This window comes from Mesoplodon mirus (genome assembly GCF_964341445.2).
Source record: "Mesoplodon mirus genome assembly, chromosome: 9".
Taxonomy (NCBI): domain Eukaryota; kingdom Metazoa; phylum Chordata; class Mammalia; order Artiodactyla; family Ziphiidae; genus Mesoplodon; species Mesoplodon mirus.
In genome coordinates, this window is record NC_138985.1 from 102,103,178 (window position 1) to 102,128,125 (window position 24,948).

At 44.9% G+C, this 24,948-nt stretch overlaps 1 protein-coding gene across 2 annotated transcripts; it reads left to right on the forward strand.

The window, feature by feature from the left end:
* Positions 1-1,382: 1,382 nt before the first annotated feature.
* Positions 1,383-8,952, forward strand: RAB19 (RAB19, member RAS oncogene family; the record flags this gene model as incomplete). 2 transcript variants are annotated; one of them, XM_082633195.1, is made up of 4 exons in its annotated part: positions 1,383-1,400; positions 2,683-2,895; positions 4,708-4,891; positions 8,669-8,952. In XM_082633195.1, the coding sequence occupies 3 exons, from the start codon at positions 2,695-2,697 to the stop codon at positions 8,935-8,937; spliced, it is 654 nt and encodes a 217-aa protein (XP_082489321.1). In that variant the 3' UTR covers positions 8,938-8,952. The 2 variants fall into 2 exon arrangements, with proteins under 2 accessions (XP_082489321.1, XP_082489320.1); XM_082633194.1 differs by lacking the exon at positions 1,383-1,400 and having other exon boundaries at positions 2,695-2,895.
* Between the last annotated feature and the right edge of the window lie 15,996 nt (positions 8,953-24,948).

Genomic DNA, 24,948 nt, shown 5'->3' on the forward strand with positions numbered 1-24,948 from the left:
AGAATGTGAGCTGAAAGAAAGAACAGGGCGGCTCAGAGGTGTTGGCTGAGGTAGCGGGCTAGTCCTTTTCATTTTGGGTTTGCTGGATAACGTGTGATGCTAAGAAGCCGGAGGAAAGGTGACCTAGCGTGGCCTCACCCCGTGCTTTGTACCCAATGGCAGCTCCTCCGGATGGGGAGGGAGGGGAGGCGGAGGGAGGGAGGGTTGACACTTTCCTTTCACTTTCTCAGGCCACCAAACCTGACACCTGGGGACAGAACTACAGTTCCCACGACGCCTCGAGACAGGAGGAAGAAGGGGCATGGAGGACCAAAGGGAAAACCAGGAGAAAGAGCAAACATTACCTACTGGCAGAGGTGAGAGAGCCAGACAGGTAAGCAACAGGTGCAGGTTACAGGATGCAGGATGGAGGGTGTTGGAGGGTGGACGTCGCTTGTCTCTCCTTGCAGGGCGTGTAGGCGGAGGTGAAGGGGGCTTTTGTGGAAACCCTAAGGACTTACTTGGTGGGGGGGGGCATGGAAGTAAAATTTCAGCTCAAATTACAGGGATAAGACACCGGAAGTGGAATGGCTTTCTTTACTTGAAAAGCCCGGGAAGAGTTGTTTGATTATGTCTCGTGTCTGCTGGATCATTTAGCCATAGTGATTTCAGAGGAGTCCAGGAGAAGTGTAGGATCCTCCGTCTGTTTAAAGCTCGCCGTTTTTACGTACAGATTTTAATTTGTGTGATGATACAGACTTGTCCTTTTCTATGATTTCTGAGAAAACCAAAAACTAAAACTGGGGGAAATGAAGAAGGGTGTCATAGGCAGGAACAATTTGCAGCACATCAAATGAAATAAGGTTTCCTGTATTTTTGTTTGTTTGTTTGTTTTTGCGGTACGTGAGCCTCTCACTGCTGTGGCCTCTCCCGTTGCGGAGCACAGGCTCCGGACGCGCAGGCTCAGCGGCCATGGCTCACGGGCCCAGCCGCTCCGCGGCACGTGGGATCCCCCAGGACCTGGGCACGAACCCGCGTCCCCCACATCGGCAGGCGGACTCTCAACCACTGCGCCACCAGGGAAGCCCGGTTTCCTGTATTTTTAAGAGACATCTGAGTAGGAGACCCAACACAACCGAAGAACAGTTGAAGGGCCCAGGTATATCTGCCATGAGGGGACATGGTTGCTCCTCCAAATATCTGCTGGACTGTGGAGTAGGAATCTGCTGTCATGTGGAATGGGAGTCCTGATGTAGCATGAGGGTCCACAGATGGAAACCTAGGGGAGATAGATTTCAACCCCATGTAAGTTAGAGCTGTGCACACAACAAAGATTTTTTTCAGGAGGTAGTGAGTTCCTTGTGATCTGAGATGTTGGGGATATTTAAGAAGAGACGCTGAAGGTGGGAATAAAGTTTCAGGTGGGTGATTGTGTCGGTCAACACTTCCCAAGGCTAGCTAGTCCTCAAAATCACCTGGGAGTGTGTGCATGTTTTTAAATCTATTTAACAGACCTAAGATGGGCTCCAGGAATATATATATATTTAATTATCTTCCCAGGTAATTCTGATAATCAGTTAGTTTGGGAGACGCTGTCATGAGAAACTTTCTTTTCCAGCCTATGGTAGAGTATGGCACAAACATTCGAACCACAGGGTTTGTTTGTTTTGTTTTGTTTTGTTGCACCTCGAGGCTTGTGGGATCTTAGTTCTCCAACCAGGGATTGAAAGAGGGCCCTTGACAGTGAAAGCGCAGAGTCCTAACCACTGGACTGCCAGGGAATTCCCCACAGTTTTCATTTTGAATATTCTCAGAATCATAATTTCCAGGACAAGAAAAAGCAGGTGCCAACCAGAAGAAAAGGGCTATGTGACTCTTCCCGAAACTGACTTGTCTGTCAGGTCTCGTTGATGCTTGCTGCTGGTTGCCTGGCCATTCAGTCTTCCAGTAATTTGTCTTCCTCCCGTGTGACATGGAGATAGGCTGACAGCTAGGCATGTCTCCCACCTGATGACTGGCAGGTAAAACACTCCTGCTGGGCCCCGAGGCATGTGGGATCTTAGTTCCGGACCAGGGATCAAACCCACCACCCCCTGAAGTGGAAGCACTGGAAGCATGGAGTCTTAACCCCTGGACTGCCAGGGAAGTCCCAGTCAATGCTGTCATCTGAGAGTGTTGACCGTGTACTGGGCCCAGCAGAGAACAGCAGTAGAACCTCTTCATTCCAAGGTCACCCCTAAAGTAATGTTAACTCACCTAGGACAGGTGGGGTTTGTGCGGGCAGCTCCCTCTTACCCGACCAGTAATTAACGTCCTTTTCCCACGAGGATGGCAGTGCTAGGAAAACAGTGACCTCCCTCTGTCTTGTCCTGTGCTGAATCCCGAGTGCCAAGAATAGTTCCTGGCCCCTGATAGCTGGTCACTAATACAGGGGTCCCCAACCCCCGGGCTGTGGACCAGTACCGGTCCTGTTAGGAACCGGGCCACGCAGCAGGAGGTGAGCGGCGGGCGAGTGAGTGGAGCTTCACCTGCCGCTCCCCATCGCTCCCCATCGCTTGCGTTGCCTCCTGAACCATCCTGGCCCCCCACCCCGTCTGAGGAAAAATTGTCTTCCACGAAACCAGTCCCTGGTGCCGAAAAGGTTGGGGACAGCTGCATTAAAGAGAGACTGAACTCCTTCTTTTCTTCCTTGATCTGTTCTAGGTGGCAAGAGCCATGCAATTCTCCAGCTCAGCCAGGGCAGCGGATGAGAACTTTGACTATTTGTTCAAGATTATCCTCATCGGGGATTCCAACGTGGGGAAGACGTGTGTGGTGCAGCATTTCACGTCCGGGGTCTACACCGAGGCGCAGCAGAACACCATTGGGGTGGACTTCACTGTGCGTGCCCTGGAGATCAATGGCAAGAAAGTGAAGGTCAGAGGGGGACAGTGGTGGGGCTGCCTCTTTCAGCCGTGGCTCCTAACCCCGAAACACAGGCCTGAGGAGTGAAAGATTTAAATATAAAATATGAAATCATTAAAATACCAGGGAAAAAAAAACCCCATGGGAGTATTTATTTTTATCATTGAGGAATAGAGAAATCAGGCTTTAAAGTAAGACAAGAACCCAGAAGCCATAAGGGAAAATATTGCTCCATCTAACTATTTAAAGGTCAAATTAATACTCTTCTATATGATCATATAAAGGTCAAATGTCTACATACTCAAAAATACCATAAACAAAGTCAAAGATGAGTGACAAACTGGAAAGAAACATTTGCAAATATGGAACTGACAGAGAGCTAATTTCTCTGATGTGAAAAGAGCTCTGATAAATATCAAAGAAGAGACCAACAACCAAATACAAAAAGTAGGCACTTCACAGATTAGACAAAACAGCTACTTCACAGATGTTATATGAACTGGCCCATACATTTATGTGAAAAAGTAAAGGTGCCCATTGTTACTCATAATTAAAGAAATGAAATTAAAATAAGTGAGATAATATCATTTACCCATTTGATCAAAAAAGATCAAAAAGTGTTGGTGAAAATGTAATAAATGGATTTTGCGTGGGATCCTTATTAAACAAACACAATAGTAAAAAGACATTTTGGACGGACTCCCCTGGCAAGCCAGTGGTTAAGACTCCACGCTACCAATGCAGGGGGCGCAGGGTTTTTTTGTTTTGTTTTGTTTTTTAATTAATTTATTTATTTATTTAAGCATCTTTATTGGAGTATAGTTGCTTTACAATGGTGTGTTAGTTTCTGCTTTATGGGTGGTGGGGGTGGGGTGGGGGGTGCAGGTTTGATCCCTGGTCCAGGAACTAAGATCTCACGTGCCGCACTGTGCAGCTAAAAATTTTTTTTTAAATTAAATCAAACAAAAGTGCAATTTCTAAAAAAAGAGACATTTGGAGCCAATCAGGAAATTTTAATATGATCTGAGTATTAGATGACACTAAGGAGTTATTGAAAAGTTTATTAGCAGTGATAATGGTGTTATGGTTATATAAGAAAATGTCCATTTTTATTAGGAATGTATATCGATGGGAGTAGGCATGAAATGACATGAAGTCTGGGATTCTCCTTAAAATAATACGTCAAAGAAATCAACAGAAATGGCTCCATGAAGCAAGAGTGGCAAAATCTTGATAATTATATGGATATATGAGGGTTCACTGTTTTATTCTCTCTAGTTTTGTGAATGTTTGCAAACTTTCTTTAAAAAATAAATTTTATAAATAATGTGAGTATGAAAAAACAGGTACCTTCAGACATTGTTGGACGGGGTATAAATTGATGCCACTGCCTGGGACGGTAATTGGGAAGGTAGTATTACGATAACACTTCTAAACATGAACAGTCGAATGGTCCTTTAAAATCAAAACAGTTCAGCCCATGCTATCACCTTTTCCAGCACTAACATCAATGGACAGACTCAAAAGATAAAGCCCAACATCTGGACGAAGGGATGAGTGTGGTAGGAAGGCAAAAGAACACCAGACCTTAGGACATTGGGTCCGCCTCTCCCACTGAAGGGCACCTTAGGTGACGGCCCCCAACCTGAAAACACATCCAGATTACCCTGGGGAGCAACTGAAAAAGGACAGATTCCTGGGCCCCACCCCAGACCTCCTGAATTTGGATCTCTAGAAGTGAGACCCAGGGAACGACTTAGGTGAGCAAGTTCCCTTCAGGGGTGGGAACTCCTGACGTGGACCCCCTTTCCTGCCCTTCTCCAGATGCAGGTGTGGGACACTGCAGGCCAGGAGCGCTTCCGGACCATCACCCAAAGCTACTACCGCAGTGCCCATGCTGCCATCATTGCCTACGACCTCACCCGGCGGTCCACGTTTGAGTCTGTTCCTCACTGGATTCACGAGATAGAGAAATACGGGGCGGCAAACTTGGTCATCATGCTGATTGGTAGGTCGATTTCAAAGTGTTTCGCTTTCCTTGATTGTCCGCCGCCCCCCATGCTCAGCTTTTTCTGTTTCCAATGGCAGTGGAACAGGAAGCCATAAAAGTGCACGTGGCGGATGGGACCTCAGAAAACATCTGGGCCAGAAATTCCCATCAGGTTCGCTTGAGCATGAGAGTGGGATGGTTTGAACTTGTTAAGAATACAGATTCCAGGGCCCCACCCTAGAGTTTCTCACTGCAAAAACCTGAGATGGGGCCAGACATCTAGACGAAGGTACACCCTGGCTGATTCGACACACGTCTGTACAGACTACACAGGAAGTATTCTGTAGTCTGAGCTTCACAGCGTCTGATGGCTCTTAATCCCCGGAGGAGCCACTCAGATGACTATGCCTGACAACACTCTTGAATGGCTTCTCACACCTGCTAAGATGCTAAGCAAATCTTAACAACAAGCCAACATCAAAATTAACCGCAACTTCAACTATACAAAGTGAACTCACAGCTTGAAATACGTGCCGTCACACTGTGCATTCAGAATCGGGTAACGTGCCGTCACTTCCCTCTAGTATTAGCTACGCAAGCAGTGCCCCTCCTAAGGACACTAATGTTTACCAAGTGGCTGCTTGATTTTGGCAAGTTGGTTTAGGTTCTTGCTACTCAAAGTGCGGTCCACGGACCAGCAGCATCAGCATCACTGGGGTTTTTGGTTTTAGGTTTCTTTTTCTTGTTTTTGTATTAAGACTTATTTTTTTCAGAGCAGTTTTTAAGGTTCTCAGCAAAATTGGGAAGGTACGGAGATTTCCCATATGCCCCCTGTACTCACACACGCATAGCCTCTCCCATATCAACATCTCCTACCAACGTGGTACATTTGTTACAAAGGATGAACCTACATTGACACATCATAGTCATCTGAACTTCATAGTTAACATTATGGCTCATTCTTGGTGGTGTACTTTCTATGGGTTTGGACAAATGTCTAATGACAAGTATCCACCATGATGATATCATAGAGAGTATTTTCACTGCCCTAAAAATCCACAGCATCAGCATCACTTTGGGGTTTGTTAAAAGTGCCCCATCTCAGGCCCCATTCCAGACCTACTGAATCTGAATCTTCATTTTAACAGGATCCTAGAGAGATTCATATGCAAATTAAAGTTTGCAGAGCACAGGTCTAGACAGCTGCTGTGGGACTGAGCGCTAAACATAGCATGTTTAGTGGATTATTTATCCACGGACAGGCATATCCTAGCTGTGTGGTAAGTTACCTTCTGAGCCTTAGTTTCCTCATCTATAATATGCAATCAGTATTCACTAGGGTTGTTGTAAAGATGTGATGAGATAATGTGTATACATCGCTTGACAGTGCCTGGCACATAGTAGGTGCTTCATTAACAGGTGTGTGATTTGTTTCTAGAAGGTTCGTTTGTTTGAGGGAACTAACTCCTCTGTGTTCCTTAAACAATGGGGTGGGGTGCTTATGGTGAGGGTACAAGTCCCTGGGACCTAGGAAAACCCAGCCCAGCAGTCAAGCCCAGCCAGAGTGGGAGATACAGTGGAGCCAGGCCACCCATCGCAAGCAGGAAGCTGGGGACCCTCCTCTCAGGGCTGGGCTCTGTGCACCAGCCTCCTCCACCATTGTGTATCTATGTCTTCTCTCAGAGCTGCTTCTTACATTCAGGATACTGTGGGCCTGCAGCACTCTCTCCCCCTGAACCCTCCCTCCTGGGTTCCTCAAAGCATCATCCCCAGCCTGCTCCTGCCACAAAAGCCCTCATTCTCTCATACCCTCTAGCTCACATTCCTCAGAAAGGAAATCCCATTGCCCCATTCCTTTTTTTTTAATACTTAATTTCTAAAAAATATTTATTTATTTATGTATTTGGCTGTGCCGGGTCTTAGTTGCAGCACACAGCGTCTTTTAGTTGTGGCACGCACGCGGGATCTAGTTCCTTGACCAGGTATCCAACCCAGGCCCCCTGCATTGGGAGCGCGAAGTCTTAACCACTGGACCATCAGAGAAGTCCTGCCCCATTCCTCTTTCTCATGGCAAAGCCTGGCCCAGACTCCGGGCTCAGGGATACCTACTCCCACAGCATCCCTTCCCCCACCAACCAAGAAGCAGGGCTTTGCCCCCAGCTTAAACCTCACTAGTTATACAAATGCATGTAGTTCTCTTGAAGGTACTACCTGAATGCTTCCTGTGGCTGCCGTAACTAATTACCATAAATAGAGCGGCTTAAAACAACAGAAATTTGATCTCTCTCAGTTGCGGATGCCAGAAATCTGAACTCAGTCTCACTGGGCCGAAATCTAGGTGTCAGCAGGGCCACGGTCCCTCTGGAGGCTCTTGGGAGGAGACTGCTCCTCGCCTCGCGAGCTTCTGAGGGCTGCCAGCATTCTTTGGCTTGTGGCCGCATCACTCCAGTGTCTGCCATCTTCACATGCTCAGTGTTTGTACTCAAGTCTCCCTCTACCCTTATAAGGATGCTGTACGTGATTATGTTTAGGGCCCACCTAGCTAATCCAAGATGTCGTCCTCTCCCCATGCCCCACTCCCATCTCAAGGTCCTTAACTTAATCACATCTGCAAATACCATTTTTCCAAATAAGGTAATGGTTACAGTTTCCAAGGATTAGAACCTGGTATCTTTGGGACCATTTTTCAGCCTACCACAGTACCAGAAGGGGTAATGTCCACTGAAAAAATTCTTGGATTTAACCTTAGTTGGGGATAATTATGATCTAAGTCTAGCTTTGTCAATGCGCAGGTTAGTGACTGTCACTATGAGAAAGTATTTTTTTCCCCAATCCTTTTTACTGGGACATGTTTAAAGAGACGTACATTCACACGGATTTATCACAAATCCGTGTAAACACCCTCCTCCTCAGGTCAAAAAAGAATATGGCCAGGGCTTCCCTTCAGTCTCCCCTTCACGCCCCTCCCAATTACTCCCTCTCGGGCTTCCCTAGTGGCGCAGTGGTTGAGAGTCCGCCTGCCGATGCAGGGGACACGGGTTCGTGCCCCGGTCCGGGAAGATCCCACATGCCGTGGAGCAGCTGGGCCCGTGAGCCATGGCCGCTGAGCCTGCGTGTCCAGAGCCTGTGCTCCGCAATGGGAGAGGCCACAACAGTGAGAGGCCTGCGTACCGCAAAAAAAAAAAAAAGAATGAAATAATGCCATTTGCAGCAACATGGATGGACCTAGAGATTGTATTGAATAAAGTAAGTCAGACAAAGACAAATATCATATGATGTCACTTATACATGGAACCTAAAAAAATGATACAAATGAACTTATTTACAAAACAGAGCCAGACTCACAGACGTAGAAAACAAACTTATGGTTACCAAAGGAGAAAGGTGGGGGAGGGATAAATTAAGAGTTTAGGATTAACAGATACACACTACTAAATATAAAATAGACAACCAACAAGGACCTACTGTACAGCACAGGGAACTATATTCAATATCTTGTAATAAACTATAATGGAAAAAATCTGAAATTTTATATATATATATGAATCACTTTGCTGTATACCAGAAACTAACACAACATTATAAATCAACTGTACTTCAATTAAAAGAAAAAAAGATAGTGGCTCTGTTTCCATTCATTGTTGGGTTCATTTTCAGTAAATCTGCCATCAATAACTATTTGTGAACAAATGCATGTGCACATATTGCTAAACTAAAATGTTCTTTTTCAAGTTCACCTTTTAAAAAACCAGATTAAGTTACTCACCGGAATATTTGCTTCTCTCTCACTCCCAGGGAACAAATGTGACATGTGGGAAAAACGGCACGTTCTGTTTGAGGATGCCTGCACACTGGCTGAGAAGTACGGCCTCCTGGCTGTCTTGGAGACATCTGCCAAGGAGTCCAAGAACATCGACGAGGTCTTCGTGCTGATGGCCAGGGAGCTGATGGCCCGCCACAGCCTGCCCTTGTATGGGGAGGGCACCCTGGGCAGCCTCCCCCTGGATTCCAGTCCTGTCCTCACGGCCCCGGGGCCGAGGGAGAAGAGCCAGTGCACTTGTTGAGTATGTTCTCCGGGCCGGGGGCACGCAGCAGAGGCCAGCTCCGAAACCAAGGGCAGCGGATGGCCTCGTGTCTGCGGAGTAGACCTCGGACCCCAGTGCGGACGTGCAGCTGGTCCTACCCCTTCCTGCCGGGTGGGGGGCACCCTTTCACCTCAGTTCACACCAGAGGGGGAAACCCTGGCTCTGAGGATAGAGGACACCGCTGTTTTTCTTGACTTTTCCTAGGACTCAAGGCCCAGCGGTAGGAGGACAAGACTTGCTCCTTTTCATCTTTCCCTTTTCTGTCTCCCCAACCCTTCGGCTGTTTTCTACTGAACTCTGCTTCCCACCTGAAGAAGAGGGTAGTGAAGGAAAGAAGGAAAGAGACATAGAAGAAGGACACAAGAGAGGGGAGAAGATGTTGGGGACATTGCAGAGTGGTTGAAAACAGTGCGGGCGTGGGAAGATGGGGGAAAAGCCTGCAGTGACGAACCAGATGCTGTTAACTTTTGCTTCCTGACATTCACACCTCGGGCCTTACTTTGGGGGGCAAAGCTTTTTGACCTAAAGACCATAAATACGGTCTTGCCAAATGGTCAGGAGCCATGTGATGGAGAGAGAATTAGATTTCACTTTATCCGAGTTGGGCTGATTGGACCACCCTCCTAGGATGAAGGAGATGCCTACAATTTCTTTCCGAAAAGAAATTGTCTTTTTGAAGACAATTTCTTCAAAAAGAAATTGCAGGGATCTCCCCAATCATCTGCTGGATCAAAAGTCATTTCTGAATTGAAATTAAATTGGCTCATAGACAAATATCAAACCAGTACTGACCTTGCTGTATGGCCGGGATGTGCTGTGGACCCTCTGGAAGCTGTGAGTCATAACCCTTGTGTCTGCAAAGCTCCCTGATGGTTGCTGCTGAGGGTGTCTTACAATCCTAAAAAGAACTGCAAATGCTGGTCCAGCCACAACATCAGCTCTGAAAGAGGAAACGTCTGTCCGGGGCGCACCCAGGGTGCAGGTGAGTCCCCCCCCAGGCATTTCTAGCTGTAGCACCGTTATCTGTAGGCTGAGACCAGCACAAAACCAATAGCCACTAGCCACGTGTGACTGAGTACTTGAAATTGGCTAATTTGAATTTGATGAGCTCTGAATGTAAAATACATACCAGAATTTGAAGACTTATTATAAAAAAAATGTAAAGTATCTTCCTAATAATTTTTATATTGATTATATGTTAAAATATTTTAGATTAATATCATTCTAGGTTAATAAAATATATATTAACATTTCAGCTGTTTCTTTTTACTTTTTTTAATGTGGCAACTAGAAAATCTTAAATTATGTGTGTGGCTCATACCATATGCCCATTGGACAGTACAATAGAGCAATGCTTCTGTAGTGGAATTCCCCAACCACACCTATGACAGGGGCCAGGGGATGCTTGTCTAGGATTCCTGACACCCATGGCTGACTGACTGAATCTTTCCAGAAACCCACACTTCACCAAGCTCGCCAGGTGATTCTCCCCACACTAAACCTTGAGAACTACTACCACACAGAGGTTAGGTGAGGATGGGAGTGTGACCACAGAGAATAAATTACATTTAATTCACAGCAGTGTATATTTGTTTTTGAAGCGAACAACTTACCTTTTGGAAACATGAGGGAAATCTATTACAAGCCAGAAATAATAAATGCATCAAAGCAGATTAACCTTTCTTCACATACCTATTCTTGTTCTAAAGAAAGGGTTATGTGAAGCAGGAGTTCACAAGGCAGATCAGGAATACACCTGTACCAAGTCACTGGGCAATTTTCAGAGGAGGCAGTGAGCAGACACTCATTAAGAAGGGGAAGGAAGGGACTTCCCTGGTGGCGCAGTGGATAAGACTCTGCGCTCCCAGTGCAGTGGGCCTTGGTTCGATCCCTGGTCAGGGAACTAGATCCCACATGCATACTGCAACTAAGAGTTCACATGCCACAACTAAGGAGCCTGGGAGCCACAACTAAGGAGCCCGCCTGCTGCAACTAAGACCTGGGGCAACCAAATAAATAAATAAATATTTTTTAAAAAAGAGGGGACTTCCCTGGTGGCACAGTGGTTAAGAATCCGCCTGCCAATGCAGGGGACACGGGTTTGATTCCCTGGTCCGGGAAGATCCCACATGCCGTGGAGCAACTAAGCCCGTGTGCCACAACTACTGAGTCTGCGCTCTAGAGCCCGTGAGCCACAACTACTGAAGCCCACGTGCCACAACTACTGAAGCCCGCACACCTAGAGCCCATGCTCTGCAACAAGAGAAGCCATTGCAATGAGAAGCCCACGCACCACAACGAAGAGTAGGCCCCGCTCGCCCCAACTAAAGAAAAGCACGCGCGCAGCAACGAAGACCCACTGCAGCCAAAAATATAATAAATAAACAAATAAATACATTAAAAAAAAAAAAGAAAAAGAAGAAGGGGAAAGCAAACTGAGTGGATCAGGGGAAAGTGCACAGACAAGAGGCTGAGCAGGATATGAGATTAACGGTTCACACCAATGCTCCTTCATTTATCTGCACATCAGCCTCAACCAATACTCTAAAACCTCATCAGCTTCTAGGATGATGCCCTCTGCGGGTTATCTGGAATTAAAATATTCCTACCAACAGGTTACACACATGAGAACAAGGTCACCTGAACACCAGCACCTGTAATGAACCAGCGTGGGCTCCTGTTGAAATGATGGTGCTGGGACAGAAGCGCTGGACAGGGCAAGCGGAGTGGAGCAGCCTCCCTGGGGGAGGGCGCACAGACGCCTGCTCTGAAAAGAGGCGCAGGCTTTTCCGAAGCTCAGAGCAGGCTTGTACCACACCGTGAAGCTCACTCAGGCAGGCGCTGCTTTAGAGCCATGGTCCAGGAAGACTCTGTGTTAACTGAAGCTGGCACTTTTCTCACATCCTCGAAACTGTATACTTGTTAACAAGGGAATCATATGAAATTAAGTTCCAAAAGGGACATTTTGGAAGAAAAAAAGATTATAGATGTATAAAATAGATAACTACTGAGAACCTACTGTATAGCACAGGGAACTCTACTCAGTGCTCTGTGGTGACCTAAATGGGAAGGAAATCCAAAAAAGAGGGGATATAGGTCTACGTATAGCTGATTCATTTTGCTATGCAGCAGAAACTAACACAACATTGTAAAGCAACTATACTCCAATAAAAATTAATTTTAAAAGATTATGGGGCTTCCCTGGTGGCGCAGTGGTTGAGAGTCCGCCTGCCGATGCAGGGGACACGGGTTCGTGCCCCGGTCCGGGAAGATCCCACATGCCGCGGAGCGGCTGGGCCCGTGAGCCGTGGCCGCTGAGCCTGCGCGTCCGGAGCCTGTGCTCCGCAATGGGAGAGGCCACAACAGTGAGAGGTCCACATACCAAAAAAAAAAAAAAGAAAAGAAAAGATTATGAATGTCTCTATTTCGTCTGCCAGTGTCAAGTACATCTCATGTATGAGAAAATCTTTCAGTTAATATTTCACTGTTGATAGATTATTCCTGAATCTCTTCCCCACACTCATTACTGAAAAGGTCTATTGGTAGTAACAGTAATAATACTACTACAGTAATAATAATGGCAAACACACATGGCAATTACTATGTGCCTGGCACTGTACCAGGCCTTTTTTTTTTTTTTTTTTTCCGGCCGCGTGGTTTGTGGGATCTTAGTTCCCAGACCAGGGAAGGAACCCAGGCCCCCTGCAGTGGAAGTGTGGAGTCCTAACCACTGGACCACCAGGGAATCCCCCAAACATTTTATTTATACTAACTCAGTGCATCCTGTCAACTATTTTTGAAGTAGGTACTATTTGTAACTCCTATTTTAAAAATGAGGCTATGAGACACGGAGAGATTAAGGTCACACAGCTAGTAAGTGGCAGAGCCAGGATGCAAACCTAAATCACCTGGCTCCAGAGCCCACTCTTAACAATTACGCTACACTCTCTCTAAGATAATGACCAGTATTGGATTTGGGCTCCATCATGTTAACTCCTCATCAACCTCTACACACACAAAAATACACTCACCGGGGCTTCCCTGGTGGCGCAAGGGGCTTCCCTGGTGGCGCAGTGGTTGAGAGTCCACCTGCCCATGCAGGGGACACAGGTTCGTGCCCCGGTCTAGGAGGTTCCCACATGCCACAGAGCGGCTGGGCCCGTGAGCCATGGCCGCTGAGCCTGCGCGTCTGGAGCCTGTGCTCCGCAACGGGAGAGGCCACAGCAGTGAGAGGCCCGCGTACCGCAAAAAAAAAAAAAAAATACACTCACCGCAAGATAAACTCACATACCTACACTTCAATATCCTTCAAAGTAAAGTTGTGCAGCTCTCTCTATAAAAGAAGCTGAAGGGGGACTTCCCTGGTGGTGCAATGGTTAAGAATCCGCCTGCCAATGCAGGGGACACAGGTTCATGCCCTGGTCTGGGAAAATCCCACATACTGCGGAGCAACTAAGCCTGTGCGCCAGAACTACTGAGCCCGCGTTGCCACAACTACTGAAGCCCGCGTGCCTAGAGCACAAGAGAAGCCACCGCAATGAGAAGTCCGCGCGCTGCAACAGAGTAGATCCTGCTTGCCGCAGCTACAGAAAGCTTGCACACAGCAAGGAAGACCCAACGCAGCCAAAATGAACAAATAAATGAATTTATTAAAAAAAAAAAAGCTGAAGGGGCGAGAAGGCAGTGGGGAAGGGGCAGGGTAGAGAAAGGGTAGCAAGTTGGGTGGATTGCGCGAGTCCTATTTAACTGGGCGAATTATGGAGGAGCTGTGCCTGAAATACACCTGGTCCAGGCTGAATGCTCTGCCTTTTGAACAGGGATGATGTGGAAACTCCAGTTCCATCATATGTAAGGTGATGTGGCTGATGCAGGGCAAACCAGGCTGGCTTCCACCAGCCATTACGACCCAAGGCTTCGATTGAAAGGATGGGGAAGGACTCGGCCAGCAGTACCCACTGCAGCTCCCCGCAGGTAGCTTGTAAACCTTCAGATGGTTAAGAGGTTCTGGGGATTCATATCACCAAAGGCAATAACAGTGCCTGCTTAATTTTTTTTTTTATTTTCAATAATATCAGTATAATCTGTTCAAGAGCCTGTGATCAATTATTGAATGAACATGTGTAGATTTTACAATTCACAAATGATTCACTAGTTGGTTTACCACCAGCAGAAGGGGAGCTGCTAAAGTGTTTCTGACATCCTACAGTTTGCTTTGTGTTTATTCTTAACCATATATTGTTTAATTTGTACCTCAAAATAATTGCCAAAGACTGGAAGTACCAGGAACGCCGAAATTAAAGTACAAGTTAATAAATAGTACAGAATAGGTGGTAATTCTGCAGAATCAACCAAAGTTTGCTCTTCACCTGAATAAAAGTTTCCTTTACCTATCATTTAGACTTGCATTTACTTATTCTTACATAGTGTATCAAGATGTCTCTAGAACTTGAAAAACCAACATTTAAAAGAGATCGTAGGGGGTTTCCCGGGGCTTCCCTGGTGGCGCAGTGGTTGAGAGTCCGCCTGCCGATGCAGGGGACGTGGGTTCGTGCCCCGGTCCGGGAAGATCCCACATGCCGTGGAGCGGCTGGGCCCGTGAGCCAAGGCTGCTGAGCCTGCGCATCCGGAGCCTGTGCTCCACAACAGGAGAGGCCACAACAGTGAGAGGCCCGCATACCGCTTAAAAAAAAAAAAAAAAAAAAAAAGCCCGCGTACCGCTAAAAAAAATAAATAAATAAAAATAAAATAAAAGAGATCGTAGGGACTTCCCTGGTGGCACAGTGGTTAAGAATCCACCTGACAATGCAGGGCACACGGGTTTGAGCCCTGGTCCGGGAAGATCCCATATGCTGCACAGCAACTAAGCCCATGAGCTACAACTACTGAGCCTGCGCTCTAGAGCCGACGAGCCACAACTACTGAGCCCACGTGACACAACTACTGAAGCCCGCGTGCCTAGAGCCCGTGCTCCGCAACAAGAGAAGCCACCGCAATGAGAAGCCTGCACACCACAATCAAGAGTAGCCCCCGCTCACCACAACTAGAGAACGCCCGTGCGCTGCAACAAAGACCTAATGCAGCCAAAAGTAAATAAATAAATGTATTAAACAATGAAAAGAGATCATAGAGTGATAATTATATTCAATCAGTTTTTCATTTTGGAGCAATAAAAATTATCCACAGATGATGTGTTAACTTTTAGAAAGTCACTTACAAATAGCAGCCTGAAACCTCATCTAATTTAGAAATGAAATTTCAATTACAAAAATAAAATTTATGACATTTGTAGAAATACCAAACCAGTTATTTTTTCAAAATTACAGGATATAGGCATTCCCCATATAAGAGCTTGTGTGTGTAGCAGTTGCCTGTCAGCATTTTATTGTCTATGTATTTCCAAATCAAACCATGGGTTATTTTAAAATTCAGCAATATTTTAACATAAATAAAAATAACTTAGTGAGCATCATTTTAGTGGGAAAAAATCAGTATATCTGAAAATAATTAAAGAATTTCACTCTTGGTGATAGGTGCACAGTATTATGAATGTAATTAATGCCACTGAATTGTACACTTAAAAATGATTGGGCTTCCCTGGTGGCGCAGTGGTTGAGAGTCCGCCTGCCGATGCAGGGGACACAGGTTCGTTCCCCGGTCCGGGAAGATCCCACATGCAACGGAGCAGCTGGGTCCGTGAGCCATGGCCGCTGAGCCTGCGCGTCCGGAGCCTGTGCTCCGCAACAGGAGAGGCCACAACAGTGAGGCCCGCGTACCTCAAAAAAAAAAAAAAAAAAAAAAAGGTTGGAATGGCAAATTTTACGTTATATATATTTTACCACAATTTTAAAAAATTAATAATGTATTATAGCAAAACCCATTGAACTGTGTACTTAAATGTGTGAATTGTATGGTATGTGAATTGTATCTCACTAAAGCTGTTAAAAAGTGTTTTAAAATGAGCTCAAAGGGCCTATGGAGAAAATAATTGCATTTAAAATAAATTTTATAATACAATCTTTAATAACTTATCAGCCATAAGTATTGCTTTTTAACTTTAACCATTGTATACCATACAAAAACACTGAAACACTTTTTTTAAAATCCCTAAGGGAATTACTAAGATTATATATTACTCAGAAACAACTGAGAAAGGTATTTATCACTTGGAAAAAAAAAGGTGAGGAACACTGGCTTTAGAAAAGCTGATTTTTTTGTCCAATGTAGCTTTAAAAAAAATATTTATGTATGTATTTATTTATTTGGTTGTGCCGGGTCTTAGTTGTGGCAGGAAGGCTCCTTAGTTGCAGCATGCGAACTCTTAGTTGCGGCAGGCATGTGGGATCTAGTTCCCTGACCAGGGATCGAACCCAGGCCCCCTGCACTGGAAGTGCAGAATCTTCACCACTGTGCCACCAGGGAAGTCCCCCAGTGTAGCAATTTTAATAATTTTTTCTTCTGCTGCACACTGAAGAAAAAATTAAATTACAGAAAAGCTTAAGACTACTAAAATCAACTGGGATTCCATGCAGAGCGACTCTCTCAACATGATCTTGTACATGTTGTCTTTTCTCTATACATTGACTTTCCATAACATTTCAACATGTAGCTATTACCCAGATAGCCCCTCGAGGGGTTTAAGTCCTGCCCTGGCCATTTACAACATGAACCTGGCAAGTTACTTCCACTTTGCGGGGGGCTTTAGTATTCTTAACTGGAAAAAGAGAAGCCTGGACTAGAGAATGCGTCTGCATCCTGGCTGTGCATGGGGTGGGCCACAGCACCTGCTAAACATACCAGTTCCCAGGTCCCAGCCCTGGAGCTCTGCTTCAGTAGGTCTGTCTGGACGAGGATCCATAATTTGTACTTGTTAGAAATCTCTTCAAAGCATAAGGAGATTCTCACACGCCAATCTACAGACTGACACTTGGGCATCATAGACCAGAACTGATCTGTTGTTCCTACCAGCTCTCCAAGATTCAGCACCCAAAGCCTTAGTGGCCGGTGACCACAGAGATCTGAAGCAGAAGTGGAAATGTCAAAGGAATTCCTAAATGCCTTAAGGAATGCCCATAATTAGGGGAAGAAGGGAGGAGCCACTAGGTCAGAAGAAATCAGAACTAAGATGGTTCTTACCGATGCCGCTAAGGAGGGGTCTGCATGCCATCCCTGGTCCCAGGCCAAGGAAGTATAGACACCAGAGCATTTAGAAATGCTTGTATCAATTTGGCATTGCCACAACATCCAATCCTATGTCTGTCGAAACCAATAATAACTTTGGGATTGTACTCTGAAGAATGTTTTCCATGCCCTTTTTCTTTTCTTTTTTAAAATATTTATTTATTTATTTATTTATTTTGACTGTGTTGGGTCTTAGTTGCAGCATGCAGGATCTTCGTTGAGGCATGCGGGATTTTTTTTTTTTTTAGTTGCAGCATGTGGGCTTCTTATTTGCGGCATGCAGACTCTTACTTGCAGCATGCATGTGGGATCTACTTCCCTGACCAGGGATCAAAGCCAGGCTCCCTGGATTGGGAGTGCAGAGTCTTACCCACCACACCACCAGGGAAGTCCCTTCCATACCATTTTTCTAACAATTTATTTTTATTGCCTTTCACAGAAGTTCTGCATTTCACAGAAGGCCCATGATGAACTGGAATTTTTTTTTTTCCCTAAGACAACTAGTCTTTTTACCATGAATGTTTGAGAAACACTGGTGTAAAATAACATTAAAGACTGGGGGGAATAGTGATCAATTCCACCTATTGCTGGGAAGTCAAGAACATGGAGTAAAGGTCCCTGCAGTTCCTGAATCTGGCAGGACGTCACCAGTTGCCCTTGGCAATGCACTTTTGGTAGAATGATGAGGCGAGTCCACTGCCTGCGGCACAGTCTACTTGAGTCTAGCCTCTAGTCACAAGGTGCTAAGTTTGAAGCCTGCTCCACAGCTTATCAACTGTGAAACCACAGGCAAATGATTTAACGTATGTTTCAGTTTCCACCATTGTAAAACAGATGCCATTCACCTCAGATTGCTGTAAGGAGTAAATGTGAAATGAATGAAGTGCTAAGCACAGGGCCTGGCCCACTATGCATTCAATAAAGGGTAGTTACCTTAAAGTCATTAGTAGAGATCCCTTGTTCAAGAGCTCTCACAATAAGGGACCTCCCTGGCCGTCCAGTGGTTAGGACTCCGGGCTCTCACTGCCAAGGGGCTGGGTTCAATCCCTGGTCAGGGAAGGTCAGGGAAGTGCTGCATGGAGAGGCCAAAAATAAAGAAAAGAAAAGAAAAAAAAAAGAGCTCTCACAATGAGAAAGTAGGAGAGAATTAGTTGATGGTTGGAAACGAGCAAAGGTTTTTTAAATATTGGGAAGACTACTTCTAGGTATTTAGATTCAGGAATTCTTCATGGAGTGTGTGAGACAGTACTGCTAATAATAATGAAAACCTGAAAATAATCTTCAACAATAGGGGATTATTACATAAATTCTACACAACTTCTAAAGGTGTGGTAACTACTATATATAAAATAGATAACTAATAAGGACCTACTGTGTATAGCACAGGGAACCCTACTCAGTACTCTTTAACGGCCTACATGGGAAAAGAATCTAAAACAGAGTGGATATATGTGTATGTATTACTAATTCTCTTTGCTCTACACCTGAAACTAACACAACATTGTAAATCAACTATACTCCAAAAAAAAAAAAAAGTGTGGTTGTCATTGTTTAATTGGGTGAAAAATGTTCAACAATAGGGTAAATAAAAGATTAAAGAGGGACTTCCCTGGTGGCCCAGTGGATAAGAATCTGCCTGCCAATGCAGGGGACACGGGTTTGAGCCCTGGTCTGGGAAGATCCCACATGCCGCGGAGCAACTAAGCCTGTGCATCACAACTACTGAGCCTGCACCTTAGAGCTCGCGAGCCGCAGCTACCGAGGCCCACGCGCCTAAAGCTGTTGTTCCACAACAAGAGAAGCCCGCACACCGCAACGAAGAGTAGCCCCCGCTCACTGCAACTAGAGAAAGCCCGCGCGCAGCAATGTAGACCCAACGCAGCCAAAAATAAAATTAAATATTAAAAAAAATTAAAGAAAAAGTATGATTCCATTACAAGCAAAAAAGTATAGATGTACACAGAAAGAAAACTACAAGCGATATAACTAGAAGGATATAAACCAAAGTGTTATTTCTGGATATTAGTTTTCTATTACTGCATAACAAATTGCTACAAACTTAATGGTTTAAAACAACACGTTTATTATCTCAGTTTCTGTAGGTTTTTGTAGATGTGCAGGCACAGCTTAGGTGGATTCTCTGCTCAGTCTCACCAGGCTGAAAGCAAGGTGTCAGGCAGGGCTGTGGTTTTCATCTGGGTCTCAGGTTCTTCTTCCAAACTCACTGGTTGTTGGCAGAATTCATTTTCTATGGTTGTAGGACCGAGGTCCTTGTTTTCCTGTCAGTTCTTTTTGTTTGTTTCGGCTGCGCTGGGTCTTCGTTGCTGCGCGTGGGCTTTCTCTAGTTGCAGCGAGCGGGGGCTACACTTTGTTCCAGTACGTGGGCTTCGCATTGCGGTGGCTTCTCTTGTTGCGGAGCACAGGCTCAGTAGTTGTGCTGCACGGGCTTAGTTGCTCCACGGCATGTGGGATCTTCCTGGACCAGGGCTCGAGCCTGTGTCCCCTGCGTTGGCAGGCAGATTCTTAACCACTGCGCCACCAGCGAAGCCCCTTCCTGCCAGCTCTTAAAGGCTGCCTGCAGTTCCTTGCCACATGGTCCCCATAGGCAATCACGACATGGGTGTTTGCTTTCAGCCAGGCCAGCTGGAGCATCTCTCTCCACCTTCTCTTTGGCAACCAGCCAGTGAAAACTCTACTTTGAAAGGATTCACCTTATTAGGTCAGACCTACCCAGGATAAGGTCTCTTTTGCATTATAATGGAACATAATCACAGGTGTGATATCTCCCATCATACTCACAAGTTCCATCCACTCAAAGGGGATGGTATGATATCTGAGCAAGGGTCATTCTAGAGTTTTACCTATCACATTGGACTCTTTGGGTTTAAAACTTTATTCTTTATGATTTTGTAACATTTGTATAATAAAAATGTTATTAATAGAAACCTGTGAATAGTTATCATGTAAATGAGCACTGTCCCTTAATTTCAGTGCCCAACTTTGCCTTTCCTTTTATAATTGTCTTGGTACCAAAATCTGTAATGCACCTGTGTCTCAAGCTGCAGTCCAAAGACTACTATGTCTCTAGAAATGACCTTTAGAGTCCCTAAGACCGTAGGTTATGACACCAGTGTTTTCGGAACGTTGACTATAATCCATATTAAGAAACACAATTTACATTTCTACCTGGTAAAACGTGTCCGTATCACATGAGATGCACTCTGACATAAATACACCATTCATTTGCTTAAAATGTTGCTTGTGGCCCATAAATTGTTCTCCCCATCCATGAATGGGTCACAACCTGCAGTGAATAACACTGCTCTGGAGTGGAGGTTCCATGTCTCTGCTACTCCTTTACTCCTTTATACCAGCAGTATGATTAGCACGCAAGCCACTTAAATGCACTGATCATCTCAGACACTTAGACTGGATTATAAGCTAGAGGGTAAGAGTTGTGTTTTGCCTATCTTTGAAGTCTGCAGGATTTAAACAAAGCATATCCTCTGTAAGAAACTAAATTTCTTACATTTGAATCTCCTGATGCAAGTAAACAGAACTAGAATAACGACAAAAAAAAAATCATTCCCCCAAACCTTGAGGCTTAGGACTCCACAGTGTCAAGAGAGAACAAATGTTCAAGTCACAAAGGCCAGCTGAGGGGATGGTGGTGAGGAAGAGTGTAAATCTGTTACTCAAGTCACCCAGAAAAGTGAGCTATGTCCAGAAAGGAAGCAAATGGCAGCAGATCTGTGTAGAGACCCAGACGTGGGAGTCCAAAGCTGTAAGGCTTCCATGGACACACTGCCTGCTGGACACTGGGCTAGTTAACTCCTGCACCTTGGTGTTATTTGCAAAATGAGACAAAACCTGGCCTTAACTACTTTACAGGCTTGTGAGGATCAGTTAAGAAAGCTCAGAAGGTGCTTTATAAAGCATCGTGCAAGTTCTCCTATGATGAGTGTTATGGCTAGGTGGCACGGACTTCAAATTATGGCACAGGTGGCCCAATAATGTGCAAGTGGCTTTAGAAGAGTGATAGCTGAGGTCCCTGTGGGACGGGATTCTGGGGGTGCAGTGACTTCAGAGGAGGGCTAAGTTCTGGTCAGGCTAAGCAGAGGCAGTTGGGTGTGTCACATTTTACTAAAGTACTGAAACTTAGGAAGATCATCTTGATATATTAGGGCAATCCAATATTATCCCTATAAATGTTACCAACACACTTGCATTGAGATCCTTTAAACTGGGCTGCAGGGCATCGACTGCCATCGATGGTAGGCTTCAGTACAAGGTATCATATGCTCTGCCTTTGCCGGCTTCACGGCCTCAGCACATGCCTCTGGTCTGAGGGGTGGTGCCCTTTTCCCCCCTTTCAGATCTCAGCTCAGATGAGCTTTCCCTGGCCAGAGATGAGCCAGGCCTCCCATTAAAAGCTCTCATTTTACACCTTTATAGTAGTTATCCTAATTTATAATTATCAAAAATAATCACACAGTGGGACTTCCCTGGCAGTGCAGTGGTTAAGACTCCACACTTCCACTGCAGGGGCCACAGGTTCCATCCCTGGGTGGGGAACTAAGATGCTGCATGCTGCGTGTTGTGGCAAACAACCAAACAAATAAATAACACAAATGCCTCTAACTCCATTAAGAAAAGGACTACAACTATTGTTAATTAGGATATTTCACGCTAGGCTACATTGGCAAAAAAAAACCAAAACAAAATAGACTCACAAATCTCAGTGAATCTCTTGTTCATGCAAAATCTGATTTGGGGTGGAGGGGTTCTCTTCTCCAGTGACCTGGGGACTCAGGATGCCTCCACCTTGTAACTGCCGATTCAGCGGAGGGGCTTCCAACATCTCCTTGGCAGGAGGGATGGAGGAGGCATGCAGCACGTGGTCCGAGTCAGTCACATGGCACCAATTTAACTGCAAAGAAGTGTGGAAATGCAAGGGAGCACATGGACTATTTCGATGAGCACTGTTTCTGCCACATCTGTGCTCACAGCACCTCAGTGCTAGCACAGTGCTGGCAGGGACTCAAATATCTGTAACAAATGGCTACCTTCGTCTTATTAAAAACGTTACCCATTAACACAATTTTAACGCAGAAGGCAAGGGCAGGGGAAGAAAGTGAGTTCACGCACCTGCATGTATATAAGTAAAAATGAAATAAGCCCTTTACAAGAGGGCAAATATATCATCAGCCTTCCTTTAAACAAATCTTTTTTTCTTAGAAATTCATAATTTTGCATTTTAGATTATGATCACTGTTGGCAAAGACAGAGGAGGTACAAACTTTCTGGAAATGAATTTCTAAGTATTTGTTGAGGGGAACAAGTTTTTAATTAAAAGGAAAGTAAAGCACATCACTTGAACCTAAAAACACATACTTGTTTAGGTACTACAAGGCGTATTTCTTCTATGTACTGATAAGGGAGCTGCATTAAGACCTGGTTAGTTCTGGTGAAAGTAAGATCTTAGGTATTTTCTATCATCAGCAATGGATCTCTTCCTGTCATTCAATACAAAATAAGCACTGGCTGCTTAAAATTTTAAAGATTCTCTTCCCACTTAGAGGGAAATCCCTTTCCTGCACAAGCCTATGCTACCCTCAGAAATGTCTTCTAGCGTTTGAGGGCTACTTAAAAACTTATCACCTAGCTAACCAACTTACAGCAATTCACCTGAAGTCCTTCCGACATATTTAAAAACTGTAGTACAAAATCTCATTCTTCTAAAAAAAATTACATATTTTCATTAGTAGTATTTATCATCAAAGATTAGGCAAAAAAGCAAGTTTGTAATAATGCTTTTCCTACTAATCATGTCTGTATACGATGTATCAATTTTAAAAGATAAAGTTTATTTAAGTTTGTTCATCAGTACAACTTACTTGATCACCTTACAATTTACTTTCCACTGGATTATCTTGAATAGAGGTGCCTAAAAAGTATTGTAAACATAAATGAATATTTTAAATACTGAAAGTCTTCTACTTAGACTTCTGTATAAAATGACAGCTCATTTCTTTAAACAGATTTCAACACAGGACTGGTTGTTATGCTGTGACAACATAAAGATCCAAACTTTCAGAGGCTTTTCACCCCCCAGCTGGCGTTCCCATGCCCCTCAGAGGTCAGCTGAGTGTTCGCCCACCTCTCCCTGCAGTGTGACCCAGGCCGGTGGAACCGCCACCTCCTCAGAAATTACGCACGGCCATAGGAAAGTGGAGAATGAGGAAAACCATGGACTGACTGGCTCTTAACTTTCATCTGGAAATGATACTTGTCACTTCCGCTCACATTTCATCAGCTCACGAAAGTTAGATGGGCTTTGCCACTGTACCGCGCACCCAGAAAGCCGACTTGGACATTTGAAGAGTGTGAATAACGACGACTACAAATACCTTTATCAACAGCATACCTGCTCCCTCCCCCAAATCTTCGGCAGTATTTGCTTCACTTTTCCTCCAACCTTTAAAAAAAATAATCCGTGAATGTCCACAGGAGTTAGTCACAGATGTAAACATCACTTATTGTTGTATGGTGGCAGGAAAGACGTTGAGATGGTAGTTTTGTGCAAACGGGAAAGAGGTTTCACTCATCACCGGTGGTCCCCCAACTGTGTGCAGTCGGCAAGCACATAGAAAGAGCTCACTTTCAATGTAGGCAGTGACCAGGCAGCAACACGCATTAAGGACAGGCTTATACATAAGCTTCCACTGCCTTTTCTGAGACACAAAGAAAGCTGCTCCAAACATCAACCCACCTAAACTCCAGCAGTAAGCTAATATCACCACCTAGGCCATGCCTAGACCATTCTCCCCACCACAGACTCAGACATGCCGCCAACGGCGCAGCTACTGATGAGCCTCTTCCTACTTTTTGGACACCAAAAAAACAGAGGTTTAAGTCTCTGCCCCGGCTCAGATCCCCAACACTTCCACCTCGCCTCAGGCTTTCTAGCATCCCTCTGGGAGTACATGTGGTCCCCCAGCAAGGCCTCAGCAGCAGCACCTGAAGGTGAACTTTGGGCACTTCTGGAAGGGAGCAGCTTCAGCTAAAGATCCACCAGAAGGGAGCTTACAGAAACCTTCAGCTATGACTACAATAAGTTGCAATACACACAATCCTAGATGTGGAGACATTTTCAATAGCATTAATTCTTAATATAGATATTACAACTATTAATTCTTAATTATAGATACTAAATTATTTTACAAATAGGCACTGTAAAAAGGTTACTGAAGGTCTTCCATTGGAGTGGTGGAAGGGTTTTTATTTTAATAATAAAAAATTTATATAGGGAATTCCCTGGTGGTCCAGTGGTTTGGACCCCACACTTTCATTGCTGAGGGCCCAGGTTGGATCCCCTGGTCAGGGAACTAAGATCTCACAAGCGACGGGGCAAGGCCAAAAAAAAAAAAAAATCACGTAATAGAATTAGGAACAAAAACACCGTTATTTGCGGGTCTGAAGCAGGTTCAACAGCACATGTCAACAGAAACTGTCAGTGCCACTGCCAATAAAGAAGGCTTAAGGGTTAGTCTTAAAAGTCCTAAAAAGAAATATATAAAATGATGATCCCAGCTGGTAAGGTTTTCCTCTTTACCTCTTTCTCTCTCAAACATTTCTCAGCAGGCTAGATGTTTTAGGAAAGGTGTCAACTTTTCTCAATGAACCTATATCCACAGAAATTTGACTAACTGATGAACTGATCCAAGAGGCGATGAAAGAAACAAATATGCTTTGACATCTGCACATTTCAAAATGGCTCATTACACAAAACAGAAAGCCAAACTATGGGTT